This window comes from Prionailurus viverrinus, chromosome D4 (assembly GCF_022837055.1).
Source record: "Prionailurus viverrinus isolate Anna chromosome D4, UM_Priviv_1.0, whole genome shotgun sequence".
Taxonomy (NCBI): Eukaryota; Metazoa; Chordata; class Mammalia; order Carnivora; family Felidae; genus Prionailurus; species Prionailurus viverrinus.
The window spans coordinates 57,094,189-57,112,600 of record NC_062573.1 but is presented as its reverse complement, the minus strand read 5'-3'; the positions used below and the strand labels follow the sequence as shown (position 1 = coordinate 57,112,600).

General features: G+C 36.4%; 1 protein-coding gene across 1 annotated transcript in view; it reads right to left on the bottom strand.

The window, feature by feature from the left end:
• The window catches only part of ZNF782 (zinc finger protein 782), a 96,366-nt gene that overhangs the window by 8,299 nt on the left and 69,655 nt on the right, over window positions 1-18,412 (bottom strand). The window contains exon 5 of the mRNA XM_047829076.1: window positions 13,499-16,674. Within this exon, the coding sequence (XP_047685032.1) occupies window positions 14,804-16,674 (1,871 nt within the window). The 3' untranslated portion in view covers window positions 13,499-14,803. The remainder of the gene's footprint in view (window positions 1-13,498; window positions 16,675-18,412) is intronic.

Sequence of the window (18,412 nt, the reverse complement as noted above, 5' to 3'; positions counted from 1 at the left end):
ATTCATCCATGGATGGACATTTGTGTTCTTTCCATACTTTGGCTATTGTTGATAGTGGTGCTATAAACATGGGGGTGCAATGTGTCCCTTTGAAACAACACACCTGTATCCTGTGGATAAACGCCTAGTAGTGCAATTGCTGGGTCATAGGGTAGTTTTATTTTTAGTTTTCTGAGGAACCTCCATACTGTTGTCCAGAGTGGCTGCACCAGCTTGCATTGCCACCAACAATGCAAAAGAGCTCCTCTTTCTCCACATCCTCACCAACATCTGTTGTTGCCTGAGTTGTTAATGTTAGCCATTCTGACAGGTGTAAGGTGATATCTCATTAAGGTTTTGATTTGTATTTCCCTGACGATGAGTGATGTTGAGCATTTTTTCATGTGTCGGTTGGCCATCTGGATGTCTTTGGAGAAGTGTCTATTCATGTATTTCCCCCATTTCTTCACAGGATTGTTTTTTGGGTGTTGAGTTTGGGTGTTGAGTTCTTTATAGATTTTGGATACTAACCCTTTGATATGTTGTTTGCAAATATCTTCTCCCATTCCATTGGTTGCCTTTTAGTTTTGCTGATTGTTTCCTTTGCTGTGCAGAAGCTTTTTATTTTGATGAGGTCCCAATAGTTAATTTTTGCTTTTGTTTCCCTTGCCTCTGGAGACACGTTGAGTAAGAAGTTGCTGCGGCCAAGGTCAAAGAGGTTTTTGCCTGCTTTCTCCTTGGGAATTTTGATGGCTTCCTGTCTTACATTTAGATCTTTCATCCATTTTGAGTTTATTTTTGTGTATGGTGTAAGAAAGTGTTCCAGGTTCATTTTTCTGCATGTCGCTGTCCAGTTTTCCCAGCACCACTAGCTGAAGAGACTGTCTTTATTCCAGTGGATATTCTTTCCTGCTTTGTCAAAGATTAGTTGGCCATACATTTGTGGGTCCATTTCTGGGTTTTCTATTCTGTTCCATTGATCTGAGTGTTTTTATGCCATCTTCTTCTTCATTAAATGTTTGTTTATTTATTTATAGAACACAAGTGGGGCAGAGAGAGAGAGGAAGAGAGAGAATCCCAAGCAGGCTCTGTGCTGTCAGTTCAGAGCCTGATGTGGGGCTTGATCTCACAAATCATGAAGTCATGACCTGAGCTGAAATCAAGAGTCAGACACTTAACCAACTGAGCCACCCAGGTGTCCCAGGAGTTCATCTTTGACTCATCTGTTATTTAGAAGTGTATTGCTTAATCTCCAAGTATTTTGGAATTTCCCAGCTATCTTTCTATACTGATTTCTAGTTTAATTCCATTGTGGTATTACACTGTGTGATTTTTATTCTTTAAAATTTGTTGATGTGTGTTTTAGATGTAGAATGTGGTCTATCTTACTGAATGTTTCACGTGAGCTTGAGAGAAGAATGTGTATTCTGCTGTTGTTAAATGAGTCTGTAGGTGTTAATTATATCATTAATTCATGGTGCTGTTGAGTTCAATTATGTCTTTACTGATTTTCTGTCCATTTCTGAGAAAGGGCTATTGAAGTCTCCAACTGTAATAGTAGATTCATCTATTTCTCCTAGTTCTTTCAGTTTTTGCCTCATGTATTTTAATTCCCTGTTGCTAGGTATATACACATTAAAGAATGTTATGACTTCTTAGAGAATTGACCCCTTTATCATTACATAAAGTCCCTTTATATCCCTGATAATTTTCCTTGCTTTAAAGTCTGCTGTGTCTAATACAGGTCTTACAGTGTTCTCTTTCTCTCTTTTTAATATTTTATTTTTAAAGTAATCTTTACCTGGGGGCTTGAACTGACAACCCTGAGATGAAGAGTTGCATGCTCCACCAACTCAGCCAGCTGGCCACCTGGCAGTGTTCTCTTGATTAGTGTTAACATGGTATATCTTTCTCCATCCTTTTTTCTTTTTTTTTTTTAATGTTTATTTATTTTTGAGAGACAGAGAGTACAGGGGAAGGGCAGAGAGAGGAGACAGAGGATCCAAAGTGGGGTCTGCACTGACAGCAGAGAACCCAATGTGGGGCTGGAACTCACAAACTGTGAGATAGATCGTGACGTGAGCTGAAGTACAATGCTCAACCGACTGAGCCACCCAGGGGCCCCATCCAACCCTTTACTTTTAATTTATATGTACCTTTACATTTAAATTGGGTTTCTTGTAGACAAACTATAGTTGAATCTTATTTATGATGCACTCTGGCAATTTCTGTCTTTTTATTGGTATATTCAGGCCATTGACATGTAAAGTAATTATTGATACAATTGGATTAATATCTACCATATTTGTTATTGTTTCCTATTTGTTGCCTTTGTTCTTTGCTCCTATTTTTGTCTTTTGTGTGTTTGTTTGTTTATTTATTTAGACAGGGAAAGCATGAGAAGGGAGAGGGGCAGAAGGAGAGAGAGAGAGAATCCTAAGCAGTCTCCATTCTGTTAGCGCAGAGCCTGATGCGGGGCTTGATCCCGTTAATCATGAGATCATGACCTGAGCCAAAATCAAAAGTAGGATGTTTAACTGGCTGAGCCACCCAGGCGCCCCTGCCTCTTGTGTTTTTAATTGAACATTTTACATGATTCTATTTTCTCTCATTTTTGACATATCAATTACAGGGGTTTTTTTTTGTTTGTTTGTTTTTACTTTTGTTAGTGGTTGCCCTAGAGTTTGCAATGTACATTTACAGCTATTCCAAGTCCACTTTTAATATATCACTTCATGGATAAAGTGCCTTGTAATAACAAAATGTTTTAGATTCCTCATTCCTGGTGCTTATAATATTACTATCATTCATTTTACTTATATATAAACTATAATTTATTTAACATATTTTTGCTATTATTTTGAGCAAATTGTTATATTAGATCAATTAAGAGTAAGAAAAATAAAAGTTTTTATTTTACTATCACATTCCTTTTCTAATGCTCTTTATGTAGATATGAATTATGGCTTATATAATTTTTCTTCTCTCTTAAGAAGTTTAGCATTTCTTGCTAGGCAGGCTTACTGGTAAAAATTTCATCAATTTTTGTTTGTTCAAAAAAGTATTTATTTCTTCTTTACTTTTGAAAGATAATTTTGCAGGATACAGAATTCCAGGTTTGTGAGTTTTTTCTCTCAACATTTTAAATATTTCATTCTACTCTTTTCTTACTTTCATGGTTTCTGAGAAATCAGATGTAATTCCTGTCTTTGCTCCTCTATAGGTAAAATGTTTTCTCCTCTGGCTTCTTTCAGATTTTCAGAAAAACTTCTTAAAGATTTTTTTATTTAGCATTTATTTTCTGAGTTATATTATATGCCTGTGTATATGTTTGTTGTTGTTGTTGTTTTGCTTTTGTTTTTTGGCATTTATCTTGCTTTGTGTTCTCTGAGATTCCTGAATCTGTGGTTTGGTGTCTGACATTAATTTGAGGAAATTCTCAGTCATGATTACTTCAAATATTTCTTTTGCTTCTTTTTCTCTTCCTCCTCCTTCTGGTATTCCCATTATTAGTATGTTATCCATTTTGTAATAGTCCCACATTTCTTGGATATTCTGTTCCATTTTTTTTTCCTCTGGTTTTTAGTTCTGGAGGTTTCTGTTAATATATCTGCAAGCTCAGATATTATATCCTGAGCCTTGTCTAGTCCACTAATGAGTATATCAAAGACATTTTTTATATGTGTGTTTTATTTCTAGCATTTATTTTGAAGTTTTTCTTGCAATTTCTATCTTTTTGATTACATTACTCAGATGATCTTACATGTTGCATATTTTTTTCCTTTAGAGTCTTTAGCATATTAGTCATAGTTAAATTGCTGGCCTGATAATTTCAATACTCCTCCCATATCTAGCTGCTTCTTGTGCTTGCTTTTTCCCTTCAAACAGTGTTTTGTTTTTGTTTTCAATATGCCTTGCAAATTTTTGTTAAAAGCCAGATAAGATGTACTGGATGTAAAGAACTCTGGTACATAGGCCTTTGGTCATGTTGTGATAAAGTGGGAGAGAGGAAGTATTCTAAAGTCCTATAATTATTAGGTCTCAGTTAAATTTTCAGTGAACCTGTACACCTGGAGTGTGTACTACAAGTGTACTTCATAGGTGCTTATTAATCCCCTTCTCCATCTTGAGGTGCATCAGGATGGCTAGAGGAGGCTGGAGTTGGGTATTTCTCTCTCCACAAGTCAGTTAAGTTTCTGATAAAATCTCTACAGATTAGGCTTTGGTAAAATAGTTTCCTTTGAGGGCAGACTATATTAGGATGAACAGAATGCTCTGGCTTGTTGCAAAATGGCTACTACTTTTCTCTTTCCCCTGAGTGAAGCATGAGAGGACTTTCTCCAATCTTCACTGTGAGAATCTGATAGAACTAATGGAGGAAAACTTGCAAAAAAACGCTCCCCTAAGACTGTGCCCTCCCTCTGAAGCTTTTTTTTTTTTAAATGTTTTATTTATTTTTGACTGAGAGAGAGAGAGCATGAGCGGGGGAAGGGCAGAGAGAGAGGGAGACACAGAATCGGAAGCAGGCTCCAGACTCTTGAGCTGTCAGCACAGAGCCTGACGCAGGGCTCAAAGTCACAGACTGCGAGATCATGACCTGAGCTGAAGTCGGATGCTCAACCGACTGAGCGACCCAGGTGCCCCTCTGAAGTTTTTAAAACTCTTCAGATTTGTTCATACTTAGCCTCTAGCAATTTATCAGTTACAGTTAATATTTTCCTGCCCCAGTGGACTTAGGAGTGGCCTATGGTGCATTTCAGCCAATGAAATACATATGGGCATAATTCATTTTATTGCACTTCAGTTTTTTGCACTATATAGATACTGCATTCCCTGCACCCCCCCTCCCCATAAATTGAAGGTTTGTGGTAACCCTACATCAAGCAAGTCAATTGATGCTGTTTTCCCAATAACATTTGCTCACTTTGTGTCTCTGTGTCACATTTTGATAATTCTCACAATATTTCAAACCTTTTTATTGTTTGTTTGTTATGGTGATCTGTGATCAGTGATTATGACTCACTGAAAGCTGGTTTTTAGCAATAAAATATCTTTAAAATAAGGGTGTGTAATTTTTTTTTTTTTTACACATAATGCTGTTGTACATTTTTTTTTTCAACGTTTATTTATTTTTGGGATAGAGAGAGACAGAGCATGAACGGGGGAGGGGCAGAGAGAGAGGGAGACACAGAATCAGAAACAGGCTCCAGGCTCTGAGCCATCAGCCCAGAGCCTGACGCGGGGCTCGAACTCACAGAGCACGAGATCGTGACCTGGCTGAAGTCGGACGCTTAACCGACTGCGCCACCCAGGCGCCCCAATGCTGTTGTACATTTAATAGACTATAGAACCTCTGTGGTTCTTTTGGTTGCAAGACACACCACAGAAACAACCATCAGGTAACTTTGAAAAAAGCAAGGTTTATTACAATTCCTGGAGGATATATGGCATGCCTGGGGCCAAATGGTGAGGTTGCAGGGGTGAGGGTGGGAGAGAGAAAGGGAGAGTGAGCAAGAGAGAGAGCAGGGACTTAGGGTTCTGCTTTATATTGGGGTTGAGGGTGGGTTGCCTAGGGTTTCACAAGTTCACTCTTTATTGGTGAATTTAAAACAAGAGTGGGAATTAGGGTATGGGAAGGCAAAAGCATGGTCACTCAAATGGTCCGTTATCTAGGTTACTCAGAGCTTTCTAAAAAGGGGAAGGGCACCTGGGTGGCCTAGTCAGTTTGAGTCCAACTTCAGCTGGGGTCATGATCTCATGGTTTGTGATTTCGAGCCCTGCATCAGGCTCTCTGTTGTCACGGAGCCTGCTTCTGATCCTCTGTCTCCCTCTCTCTGGCCCTTCCCTGCTCTTTCTCTTTTTCAAAAATAAATAAATAAACTTAAAAACAAATTTAAAAAAATAAAAAGGGGAAATTCATGGGTTGGGTGGTCTGGCCCTTTATCCAGTTGTGTATCTGGCAACGTGTTTATTTGAGATGGATGTCTGAAAGGGATGCTGTAGCAATCAAAAGCTTAATGTCAAGCAACTTACATTACAATAAACAAAGCTGTCAGGCTCTTTCTTACAGTACACATTTCTTCTGTCTTGTTTTTTCTTCTTCTGGGATTCCAAATAAGTATATAGTAGACTGATATTACCCCATAGGTCTTGGTTGTTCTGTTTTTTCTTTCATTCTTTTTTTCTCAAATTCACTGATTCTTTCCTGAATTTTGTTAAGTCTACTGATGTGTTATCTGTTACTATTTTTTTTTTATTTCTAGTACTGTATCCCATTCTTTCTTAATAGTTTTTTCTCTCTTCTGAAATTCTCCAATTTGCATGTTGTGTACCTTTTCCAATATTGTCTTTATTATTATTCACACTTTAAATTTCCTAATAGTACCAACTTCATCTGAATTTTTTTTCTGATCATTGCTTTGTATTTTCCGACTGTGTGTTTTCTTGCGTTTTTGCATGTTTCATACTTTTTAATTTAAAGATGGACATTTCAAACATTAATGCTGGGAGATGAGCACACCCTTCCTTCTCCTAGGCCTTTAATGTGGGGTTTTATGTTCATCTAGTCAGCAGCTGGGTGGGTTTGAAGTTTCTCACTGCTGTAGTTTATTCTCAGTGCACCATAAGGACACTAGTGGTAACTTGTGTTTAGGGTGTGGGCTAAGTTGCCAGAAAATTCTCAGTATTGGTCCCCAGTTTGCCTTCAGTCTTCCCTTTGCACTGCTCCCCAGAGAGAATGTCTCTTGTAGCTCTTCCATCCATATGCCACTGTTACTTGTATGAGATGCTTGTTAGTGTTGTAGTGAGTATGTTCTATGATGTTCAGGTTAGGCTTCAGTCTCATGCACGCACTATGAACCTGGGTCTCAGGTGTATGGCTTTCACAAGTACTCTACCTCTCCAGTATGGTAGGCCTCACTTGTATTTCTCCCTCCTCCTTTATTTTGAGAGGGAGAGCATGAGCAGGGGAGGGGCAGAGAGAGAGGGACAGAAAGAGAATACCAAGTAGGCTCTGTGCTATCAGCATGGAGCTCAATGCAGGGCTCAGGAACTCTGAAATCATGACCCAGGCAGAAATCAATAGTCGGCCACTTAACCGACTGAACCACCCAGGCACCCCAAGATTTTTTTCTTCTGTTGTGGTGTTATATCTTTTAGTCAGCTGCAGTCAGTTTCCACCAGAGCCCCAAGGCTACCATTTTTGTTACAATATTTCTTGAAGAATTAGGCTTTTGTTCCACAGGGAAGATAGGGAAGATGGCCTGGGTAGAGTAAGGATCTCTCAGGTAATCTCTGTGAGCACCTGGTGAAGTCTGTAAAGAAAAATCTGAAAGACAGTGTAAACCCCCATGTATGGGGACTCCATGTGAATGCTTCACATTCTTACCATAGCCCATCTCAGTCTTCAGCCTTTCAATTAAAAAATAAAGCTGAATCTCTCAGGTTTAAATGGTGTCTTTGTAACAGGTGCCCTTGTTAAACAAATGCTCAAGTTCTGTTTTTTTCCTGCAAGCTCCTTGCTTTCAGTGTGGGAGTGACACTTTCAGCTTTCTGCATCTCCAAGGCAAAAGTGAAAGTCTAAACCACTTTATTTTTCATTTATAAAGAGGCACTATTCAAACAAAACCAAAACAGTAACTGATGGAAAATGACAACTTCCTCACCTTCTCCTCCCCACTCTGTTAAATGGAGTTTAGCTTTCTAGACTGATTTCAGTGCAGTCCTGAAAACACAAACACATTTTTCAAAAAACCCAAAATATGAGCAAAAAATATTCAATTACAGCTTGCTTTTATACTTACATTGTTTTATGGCCATGCTCTTTGGGAAAAATATGTAAAACTAACTCATCTTTTTCCTCAACTGCATATTATTCCATTGTATGGGTGTATCTTTTTTTTTTTAATGTTTATTCATTTTTTGAGAGAGAGCATGAGAGGGGGAGGGGCAGAGAGAGGGAGACACAGAATCTGAAGAAGGCTCTGGGTTCTGAGCTGTCAGCACAGAGCCTGACATGGGGCTCGAACTCATGAACTGTGAGATCATGACCTGAGCTGAAGTCGGACGCTTACCCGACTGAGCCATCCAGGTGCCCCTATACTAGACAAAGATATAGAACAACTGTCTTAAAGATACTCTAGGAGCTGAAAGAAAACATGCACAAAATCAGGAAAATAATGTCAAAATGGAAATATCAGTAAAGAGACAGAAAACATAAAAAGGAACCAAAAAGAAATTTTGGACCTGAAGTGTAGCTGAAATGAAAAATTCAACAGAGGATTCAAAAGCAGATTTAAGTAGGCAGAAGAATCTATGGATTTAAAATAAGAGTCTGACCTACCCTATGACCCAGCAGTAGCACTGCTAGGAATTTACCCAAGGGATACAGGAGTACTGATGCATAGGGGCACTTGTACCCCAATGTTTATAGCAGCACTCTCAACAATAGCCAAATTGTGGAAAAAGCCTAAATGTCCATCAACTGATGAATGGATAAAGAAATGGTGGTTTATATACACAATGGAGTACTACGTGGCAATGAGAAAGAATGAAATATAGCCCTTTGTAGCAACGTGGATGGAACTGGAGAGTGTTATGATAAGTGAAATAAGCCATACAGAGAAAGACAGATACCATATGTTTTCACTCTTATGTGGATCCTGAGAAACTTAACAGAAACCCATGGGGGAGGGGAAGGAAAAAAAAAAGAAAAAAAAAGAGGTTAGAGTGGGAGAGAGAGCCAAAGCATAAGAGACTGTTAAAAACTGAGAACAAACTGAGGGTTGATGGGGGGTGGGAGGGAGGGGAGGGGAGGTGATGGGCATTGAAGAGGGCATCTTTTGCACTGGGTGTTGTATGGAAACTAATTTGACAATAAATTTCATATAATAAAAAATAAAATAAAATAAAATAAAATAAAATAAAATAAAATATAAAATAAAATAAGAGTCTGAGAAACAGAAAGAAAACATATGCAAGAAAAGTGACCAGAGCCTAAGGGACCCGTGGGACACCATGAAGTGTACCAACATACACAATGTGGGAGTCTGAGAAGGAAAAGAGAAAGAGAAAGGGGCAGAAACATTAGAGAAATAATAACTTAAAATTTCCCAAGTTTGATGAAAAAACATGAACATAAACATACCAAAAGGTCAACAAACCCCAATCAGGATAAAGTCAAAGACTCACGCTGAGGCAAATTATAATCACACTTTTGAAAGCCAAAGAGAGAATCTTGAAAGCAGCGAGAGAAGCGAACCATCCTATACAAGGAATCCCAATAAGAAAGTAAGCAGATTTCTCATCAGAAACTTTGGATGCCAGGAGTTGATATATTCAAAATGCTGCAGGAAAAAAGAAAACTGCCAGTCAAGAATCCTGTATCTGTGAAAATAATCATTCAATGAGGCAGAAAATAAGGCATTTCCAGATAAACCAAATAATAAAAGTTTATAACAACTAGACGTCCCTGCAAGAAATGCTAAAGGAAGTCCTTCAGGTGTAAATGAGACCAGATAGTAACTGAAAGTCATATAAAGAATAGAGACTTATAGTAAAGATAAATATATAGACAAGTATAAAAAGTAGTATTATAATTTTGGTTGATAGTTCTATTTTTTGTTTTCTACATGATTTGAGACTAATGCATAAAAAAACCCTTATTAATGGTTTTGGAGACACAACATAGGATGTAATTTTGTGACATCAATAACTGAAAGGGGTTAGGGATCTCCATCCCTCCATCCCTATATAGAGGCAAGAGCTTTTGTAAATTACTGAAGTTAAGCTGATATAGAGTGCAATAACACTAGGAAGTTAAATGTAATCCCCATGGTAACTACAAAGAAATAGCTCTTGAATATGCACAATAGGAAATGGGAAGGTAATTTAAATGTTTCACTAAAAAAAAAGTCTACAAAACAAAAAAGATGAATGTGGAAAATGAGGGACAAAAAACCCAATAAGCCATATAGACAACATACAGCAAAATGAATAGAAGTAAAATAGAAGTTAATTCCTCTTTTTCAGTAATTAAATGTAAATGGAGCACACTCTCCAACTGTGAGAGACTGGCAGAATGGATTAAAACAAAACAAAACAAAACCTTGATCTAACTCTACGCTATTTACATGAGACTTTAGATCCAAAGACACAAATTAGTTGATAGTGAAAGGATAGAAAAGATATTCTATGCAAACAGTAACCAAAAGAGAGCCTGGATACCTATAACATCAGACAATATAGACTTTAAATCAAAAAAAGTTTGGCACAAAATACATTATACATTAATAAAAGGTGCAATAGAGCAAGAAGATCTAACAATTGCAAACAATTACACACATAATAACAGATCAAAATATAAGAAGCAAAAATAGGCAGAATTGAGGGAGAAACATATATTTCTACAATAACAGGGAGATTTCAATATCTCACTGTCAATAATGGATAGTATAACCAGACAGAAGATAAATAAGGAAATAGAGGATCTATATGACAAAATAAACCAACCAGATCTAACAAACATAGAACAAAATAAACCAACTAGATCTAACACTTATAGAACACAATACTAAACAAAATACACATTTGTCTCAAGTGCACATGGGGTATTCTTCAGGAGAGACCAAATGTTAGGATAAAAATGAAGTCTCAACAGATTTAAAAAGAAAGGTATTATACAAAGGCTCTTCTATGACCATAGCAGGACGAAGTCAGAAATCAGTAACAGAAGGAAAATTGGAAAACTCAAATTTGTGGAAATTAAACAGCATTCTCTTAAACAAACAACAGATCACAAAAGAAATCACAAGGGAAATTAGAAAATACTTAGAAACAATGAAAAGGAAAAGACAATACACCAAAATCAAGGGATACAATAAAAACAGTACTAGGAGGCGGGGGGAGGGGGTGTGTGGTGGTGGTGGTGATGGAATTCAAAGCCAAATACATTGGAATTCAAAACCAAAACATTGGAAAAATATGGCAAAGAGCAGGCTATGCCACACTTATTTTGAAAAATTATATGCATTTCCCCACCAAAACATAGCGTATAAAAACATATTACTAGTGTGGTTGACTGTTAGAAGTATCACTCAAGCACTCCTTGGTTTGGTAAATCTGTGATTGACACAGATTAACTCAGAAAATGCTTCAAAATGGATTGTAGGTAATTACTATCATTATGCACCTTTCACAAATGAGGAAAGTGAAGAACATAAAGGAGAACTGATTTGCCTAAGGTCACAAAGACAAACAGGGAGGGGAAGGGGGGAATAAATACCCAAGTAGTAAAGTCAACAAGCCACTTGGTACTGGGTCTCATAATATACTGGGGATTTTAAGTTCACTATGATCTTTCAAATCAACTGTACTGATATGTAATTTATGAAATATAAAGTATATTAATTTTTTGCACATTTTGATGAGTTGTGAACATTTATTCAGCTTTGTAAATGCTATCATAATCTAAATATAGAATATTCCATCACACTAAAACATTCCTTTGTTCTTCTACCCAGTGAATCCTCACCCTCCACTCTTGGGAACCAATGATCTGCTTCCTATCACTCTAGACTAGATGTCTTCTCTTGAATTTCATTAATTGAGATCATAGAGTTCTACGTTCTTGTGCTTGGCTTCTTTTCCCAGTCTAATCTCATTGAGATTTATCAATGTTGATACATCCATTAGTAGTTATTTGTATTGCTGAGTGCTATTCCATTGTAAGGTAATATCACTGTTTACACACATTTATCTATTGATGAACATTTTGGTTAATTTGGGGCTATTATGCATAAAAGTTCCATGAATATCTTAATAAAATTCTTTAAAAAAACTATCAAAAAGTTTTTGGTATAGTTTTTTATGTTTCTTTGGGGGTAAATATCTAGACCTGAAATTGTTGGTTGTAGGTGTAATATTGTTAACTTTATAAGGAACTATCAAAAGGAACTGCAATGCTATCGCATTACAATTTTAATTTGCACTTTCTTGATTACTGAAGCTTTGGACATCTTTTCCAGTATTTATTAGCTATCTATATATCTTCTTTTGTGAACTGTCTTCCTGTTCTGCCCATTTTACCTAGGTTGTTTGTATTATTATTGCATTATAAAAATTCTTTTTTATTATTAATATTCTTTACATATCATGGATACAGGTCCTTTGTCAGATATAATTGTCAGATCTATTTGAGACATTTTCTCCTAATCTGTGTTTTTCTCCATTTTCATAATAAAATCTTGAAAAGTACTTTAAATTTTCATAAACTCCAACTTATCTTTTTTGCTTTGCTGTTTCATACTTTTTGTTACATCTTAAAAATCTGATCTCAAAGTGAAGTTACTTTTTTCTCTGTTTTCTAACAAATTTTGTACTGTTAGCTATTTTGTTTAGGTCTGTTTCATTTTTAAATAAATATTTAATTATGATGTAAACATCAAGGTACATTTAAAATAGATGAATATCCAGTTATTTTCTCACCATTTTTGATCCTTTTCCCATCAAATTATGCTGGAACATTTATCAAAATCCAGTGACAACTTTCAGTTTTAGCTCAGGTAAGTAGAGAGCAGGAAAGAGCACTGCTCCCATCCATAAAACAAAACAAAAAAAACCCAGCTAGGCAGAATTTAATTGAACAAGTTTTCTTGAAAGCATCAGACATCTGACATTTTAGGACAAAAAACCCCCACAGTCTGGAGAGCTAGGTGCCTGCAGGGAGAAGGAAGCAAGGGCTCAAGCAGTTGCTTAACTGAGCCAGAGAATGCCAAATGCCATACAGAACGACTCTAATAGAAAAGCTAGACAACATCCAAGATCAGATAGGTTATTTCAGCAGAAATATGGAAAGTTTAATAAAATTTAAGTGCTTGAAATAAAAAACACAGTATCATAAGTAAAGAATGCCTACAAAGGGCTCCTCAGTATACTTGACACTTCTGAGAAAACAATCAGTGACAATGAAGATGTGTGTGTGTGTGTGTGTGTGTGTGTGTGTGTGTGTGTGTGTGTATGGTTAAATGTGCTTAAATGTTTTGGTGACCCCGAGATAATACAAAAGTACACAGAAAACGTTGTTTGGCTTCTTTGAAGAGACTGTTAGTAACAATGGCCTTTCCTATATGTACATGTAGTATGGGATTCTCACTTTTCAGATACTTTCTGTAAAAGGTTTATTTGTTATTAATCTCTATGTGGCAAAACGTAGCTGATGTCAGAATAGTTAATGAGCAAGGTACATAATTATACTACAATGATGTAGAGTTCCAGTATACATATTAACTAACACCTGGTAAGTGGTATGCATGTATACAAACCCACACAAAAATTAGAGAACTCAGAAAATAATCACATACATTCAATGCTGTTCAGTTTATGCAATTTATTTCTTATTCTTTTAAAGCTTATTATTCTAGTGAATGTTGTATCAACACTGTTATGTTTCAGTAACTGTCTTAATAATAGATATGAAATAACAGTCTCATAGAACAACGTCTAAGTAAACACCATTACTTACCTTTCTCAAATTGATAGATTTTCCTTGTAACACATTCTGAGAGAGATTAAAGTTTGATGACTTGTTGAAAACTTTCATACATTTACAATTCAATTATCAGATATTTAATGAGAAACCATTTTTTTTTTGGTAAAGGATTTCCTATGTATATTCAAATGTTGGATTTCTTCCACTGATGTTTACCTGACTGATGAAGAGTTGTGGATATAAACTATGGTCATTCAGGATGTTGTCAGGGGTTTCTCCTGTGTCAGGTTTCTGATATACGTTGAGTTCAGATATCCACAGAAATCATTATTCATAGGCTTTACTGAGGGTTGGTGAGTATATGTCAGTATTAAGTATACCCAAATCTGTAACTCAGCAGAGAACAAGTTTATTTCCTTGCTGCAAAAAGTCTGTGTACATGGAGGAGAAAACTCTATTCCAGTCACTCTTTTTCTGTTTCCTTCCATCTTGTATTCTCCCATTTTCAGCATATGACCCCCATGGTTTCACTGAGGGCAATCTCCACTCCATTATAATAAGGGACAGAAGAAAACATTGGGAATTTGAGGGATGTTTTCAACGAGGCTTGTCAATGATCCCCATATTCCACTAGCCAGAGGTTACTAACATGACCCCATTTGGGTGGCACTAGTTGAGAAATTTAGACTAGGTGTGGCATGAGGGAGAGAGGAAATGGTGGTTTGTTTTTTGTTTTTTGTTTTTGTGAACAATTACTAGTCATTATGGCATACAGGGATTACTTCTGTGTAAGTCAAATTGAGGGTTGATTTATAATAGAAGGATTCTCACATCCATTGCCTCATTTTTTGTTTTTTATTGATTAGATCTCTAGTGTCTATATATTTTCTGTTGTACTAAGAAAGCCGGCTTTTGGCTAAAGGTTATCCAACACTTATTACATTCTCAGGTTTCCCACTGAATCATTTCTCTGATGATGAGGAAGTTTTGATTACTGATACAAAGCTTTCACATTTTTATACATTCCCAGAGCTTTTCTGCAGTGTGATTTTTCTGAGGATTGAGTACAGAGTATTTTTCACATTCATTATCTTTACATTTTCTTTTCTGGCTGAGTTCTCTGATCCATAATGAGGACTGCACTCTGGGTGAAAGACTGCCCACAGAAAATATATTCCAAGAATTTCTGTCCTGTTAAGTTCTCTGATGTTTGTGAAGGTTGGTATCTTACAGAGGAACTTGCAAGTGTTGATTGTATTCATAGGGATTCTTTCTCTTTTGTATTGTGAGATTTGATTTCTGGCTCAAAGTTTTTCCATATTCTTAACATTCATATGTTTAACTCCCTGTGTGGGCTTTCTGATGTTCTCTAAGGCTTGATTTCTGGCTGAAAGTTTTCCCACATTTATCACATTTATAGGGTTTCTCCCCTGTGTGAGTTCTCTGATGGACTCTGAGGTTTGACTTCTGGCTGAAAGCTTCTCCACAGTGATTACAATTATAGGGTTTTTCCCCTGTGTGAGTTCTCTGATGTTTTCTAAGGACCGATTTCTCACTGAAAGCTTTTCCACACTCATTACATTCATAGGGTTTCTCCCCTGTGTGAGTTCTCTGATGTCCTCTGAGATTTGATTTCTGCCTGAAAGTTTTTCCACACTCATCGCATTTATAGGGTTTCTCCCCAGTGTGAGTTCTGTGATGCACTCTGAGGTTTGATTTCTGGCTGAAAGCTTCCCCACAATGATTACATTTGTAGGGTTTCTCCCCTGTGTGAATTCTATGATGTCCTCTGAGTTGTGATTTTTGACCAAAAGCTTTCCCACATTGATTGCATTTATAGGGCTTCTCTCCTGTGTGAGTTCTGTGATGTTTTCTTAGACCTGACTTCAGTTTGAAAGCCTTCCCACATTCATCACATTTATAAGGTCTTTCCCCTGTGTGAGTTCTCCGATGATTCCTTAGGCCTGACATGTGGCTGAAAGATTTCCCACATTCATTACATTCAAAAGGTTTCTCCCCTGTATGAGTTCTCTGATGTACTATGAGGATTGACTTATAGTTGAAAGATTTCCCACATTCATTACATTCATAAGGTTTCTCCCCTGTGTGAGTTCTCTGATGTATTCTTAGGCCTGACTTTGCACTGAAAGCCTTCTCACAACCATCACATTTATATGGTTTCTCTCCTGTGTGAGTTCTCTGATGTTTTCTTAGGCGTGACTTCTCACTGAAAGCTTTCCCACATGTGTGACATTCATAGGGTTTCTCCCCTGTGTGACTTGCTAGAGACTGAATCAAAAATGAATTCATAGAGCAGGATTTTCCACATTCATTACATTCATATGGTTTCTCTGTTATGGGAGTTCTCTGATGTATGTTGAAAGCTGACTGACAAACTAATGTCTCTGTACATGTGTCATAATCAGATCTGTCTGTTGTGTGACTTCTCTGATGCACTGGGAGGACTGAATTATGGTTGAAATTCTTTCCATATTCAAAGGGTTTCACTCCTATGTGAATTTTCTGATGTTCTCTAGTTTGTGATTTTTGGTTGAAAGATTTCCCTTCTGTGTCAGTTTTCTGAGTGACCCTACTGAAATTATTTCTGTTTTCAGTACATTCATATTCATTAAGCTCATAATGACTCTTCTCCTCTGTATTATTGCTATGAGAGACCATAAAAGTTGACTTATCACATTGTTTTCCCCAAAATTTATTAAATTTATAAGATTTCACTTTTGGGTGGGTACTCTTAGATGTAATGAGGACAGTCTTTTCAAGGAAAGCTTTTCCACATTCATTGTATTCAGAAACTTGCTGCAAAGTCTGAATTGTCTGATACTGAGTAACCTTCTCTTTATGACTAAAGGCTTTCACGTTTTTACTACAAACAAAAGACTTCTCTCCAGTATTAGTTCTTCCCTCTTTAATACTGAGGAGCCATTTCTCACATACATTAAGCTCATGAGCCTTCTTTCTTGAATACTGACAATGTGGAGCCACTGAGCTGAGATGTAGGTAAGCAGGTCCTGTACTGTCAAATTTATAGGGCATTGTTCTTGGAGTTAAATTGTTTATGTCCAGATTACATGGTTTTCCTGAAAACTCTTCCTCTGTAGTCAATGATCTGTTGGTGAATAAAACTTGCCACAAATATTTGCCTTGGTTTTCTAGGCTCTTCTCTGAGAGTTGATTAGGTTGGTATTCTTCTAAAAAATGAGAAAATTAAAAATACTTTATGATATTTAACACACTTATGGAATGGGACATAAAGATACATGCCCTATTATGTATTTGACTCCTTGGTTTCTGGCTAAGTTTTGCAACAATACAGTAATTCCAAGTGCATATTCTCTCTTTTTTGTAGTAGAAAAAGAGAAGTAATTAGAAATAAATAAGAAGAAGATATAAAGGAAAGGAAAAACTGAGAATGGAGAATATATTCAAGAGAGATGGATCTTGGAAACAGAAAAGAACAGAAAAAAAAAACAGAGAATGGGATGAATTTAGCAAAGATTATGGCATTAAATAGATTAAAGGCCTTCAGTGGATTTATCTGACATAGAATATGCATTAGGAAAAAATACCAGAGTCTAGGTTCTTCGTGAAATACAGATTGCAATGGGAGCATAATCATTAGTCTATATGATTCCAGTTGGAGCTCCATTTTTTCCAGTCTATACAACAACACTAAAATTAACTTATAATGGCACCAAATTCCTCATGGTGAAAAAAATAATTCTACTTGTCATGCTTTTATTCTCTCTTATATCATTCAGAAACAAGTGTATCAGTAGAAGTATGAAAAGAAAAAATGATGGGAGTTAAGTAATTTTCCATCTATATTGGGAATCACTGCTCTATCCTGGTTCTCATACCTTGGTATATCAGAGTTGTTCAATACTGACTATCTCTTGGTCATCAAACTTTAACTTTTCTCTTTTCAATGTGCTTGCTCATAATTTCCCCCAAAATACCTTGCTTGCTCAATCCTTGATTCTGTTTTTCAGCATATCTAGGTTTTTTTTTTTTTTTTTTTTTGACCACAAGAACCTAAAGGATCATGTTCCAAACTGGCCCTAAAAACAAGTATCTTTTGTATTTATTTACCATATGTTTCCTGTGCATATTTAACATTTATTTTCCTGCTTCTACCCACACTTCTAGCAAAAATGTCAGGCCTATTGTAAAAATATGTGAAGGCCTTGAAAACAGTGCCCTAGGGACCAAGAGATGAAAGATTTAAGTGATTTAGGGAAAGAAAGTTTCACATTAACTGCATGAACATTATGTGTTCTGGCTATCATTCTACCAGTTCACAGTATCTTCTGCTCTAATCTTGATAAGATATCAGTCCCCATTACTTGGTTCATTTCCATATAATTTTATATTTATAAGTTTCCGTAAATTACCCTCCATTCTAGCCTTAGGACTATATAGAATCTAGATGTCCTTCAGGCACAGCAAAGCTATCTTCCCCAAACTTAACAACAACAACATCAACAAAAAGGCTTCTAATATCTTCTCCCAAATTTAAGCAACATTTATTTTAAAATCTGACAGAAGTATCATTCTGCCTATATCATTCATTTTAACAAGGGATATAGAGAGCACCCATCGTGACCCATGATTTTTAAAGCAAATTACCATAACTGAAATCAGGAGGCATCTTAAAATTGATGGCAAGTCCATAGTTAAATCAGCAGCATTTTCTTTTTCTTGGATGTACTTATAATACTGGTTCATTTTTTAATTAACAGCACCTTATATGATATGAAATATATTTTACGTAGTTTTGCTCACTTTTCCAAAATGAAACCCTCACTGTGATATTCTTTGGATCCTTCTCTGATGTAAAGTCAGTGGTCCATAAAAAGCAGTGTGCCTCAGAATTACCTAGAGAATTACCTAGAGAGCTCTGCACATATAAGGGCTCAGATCAATTGC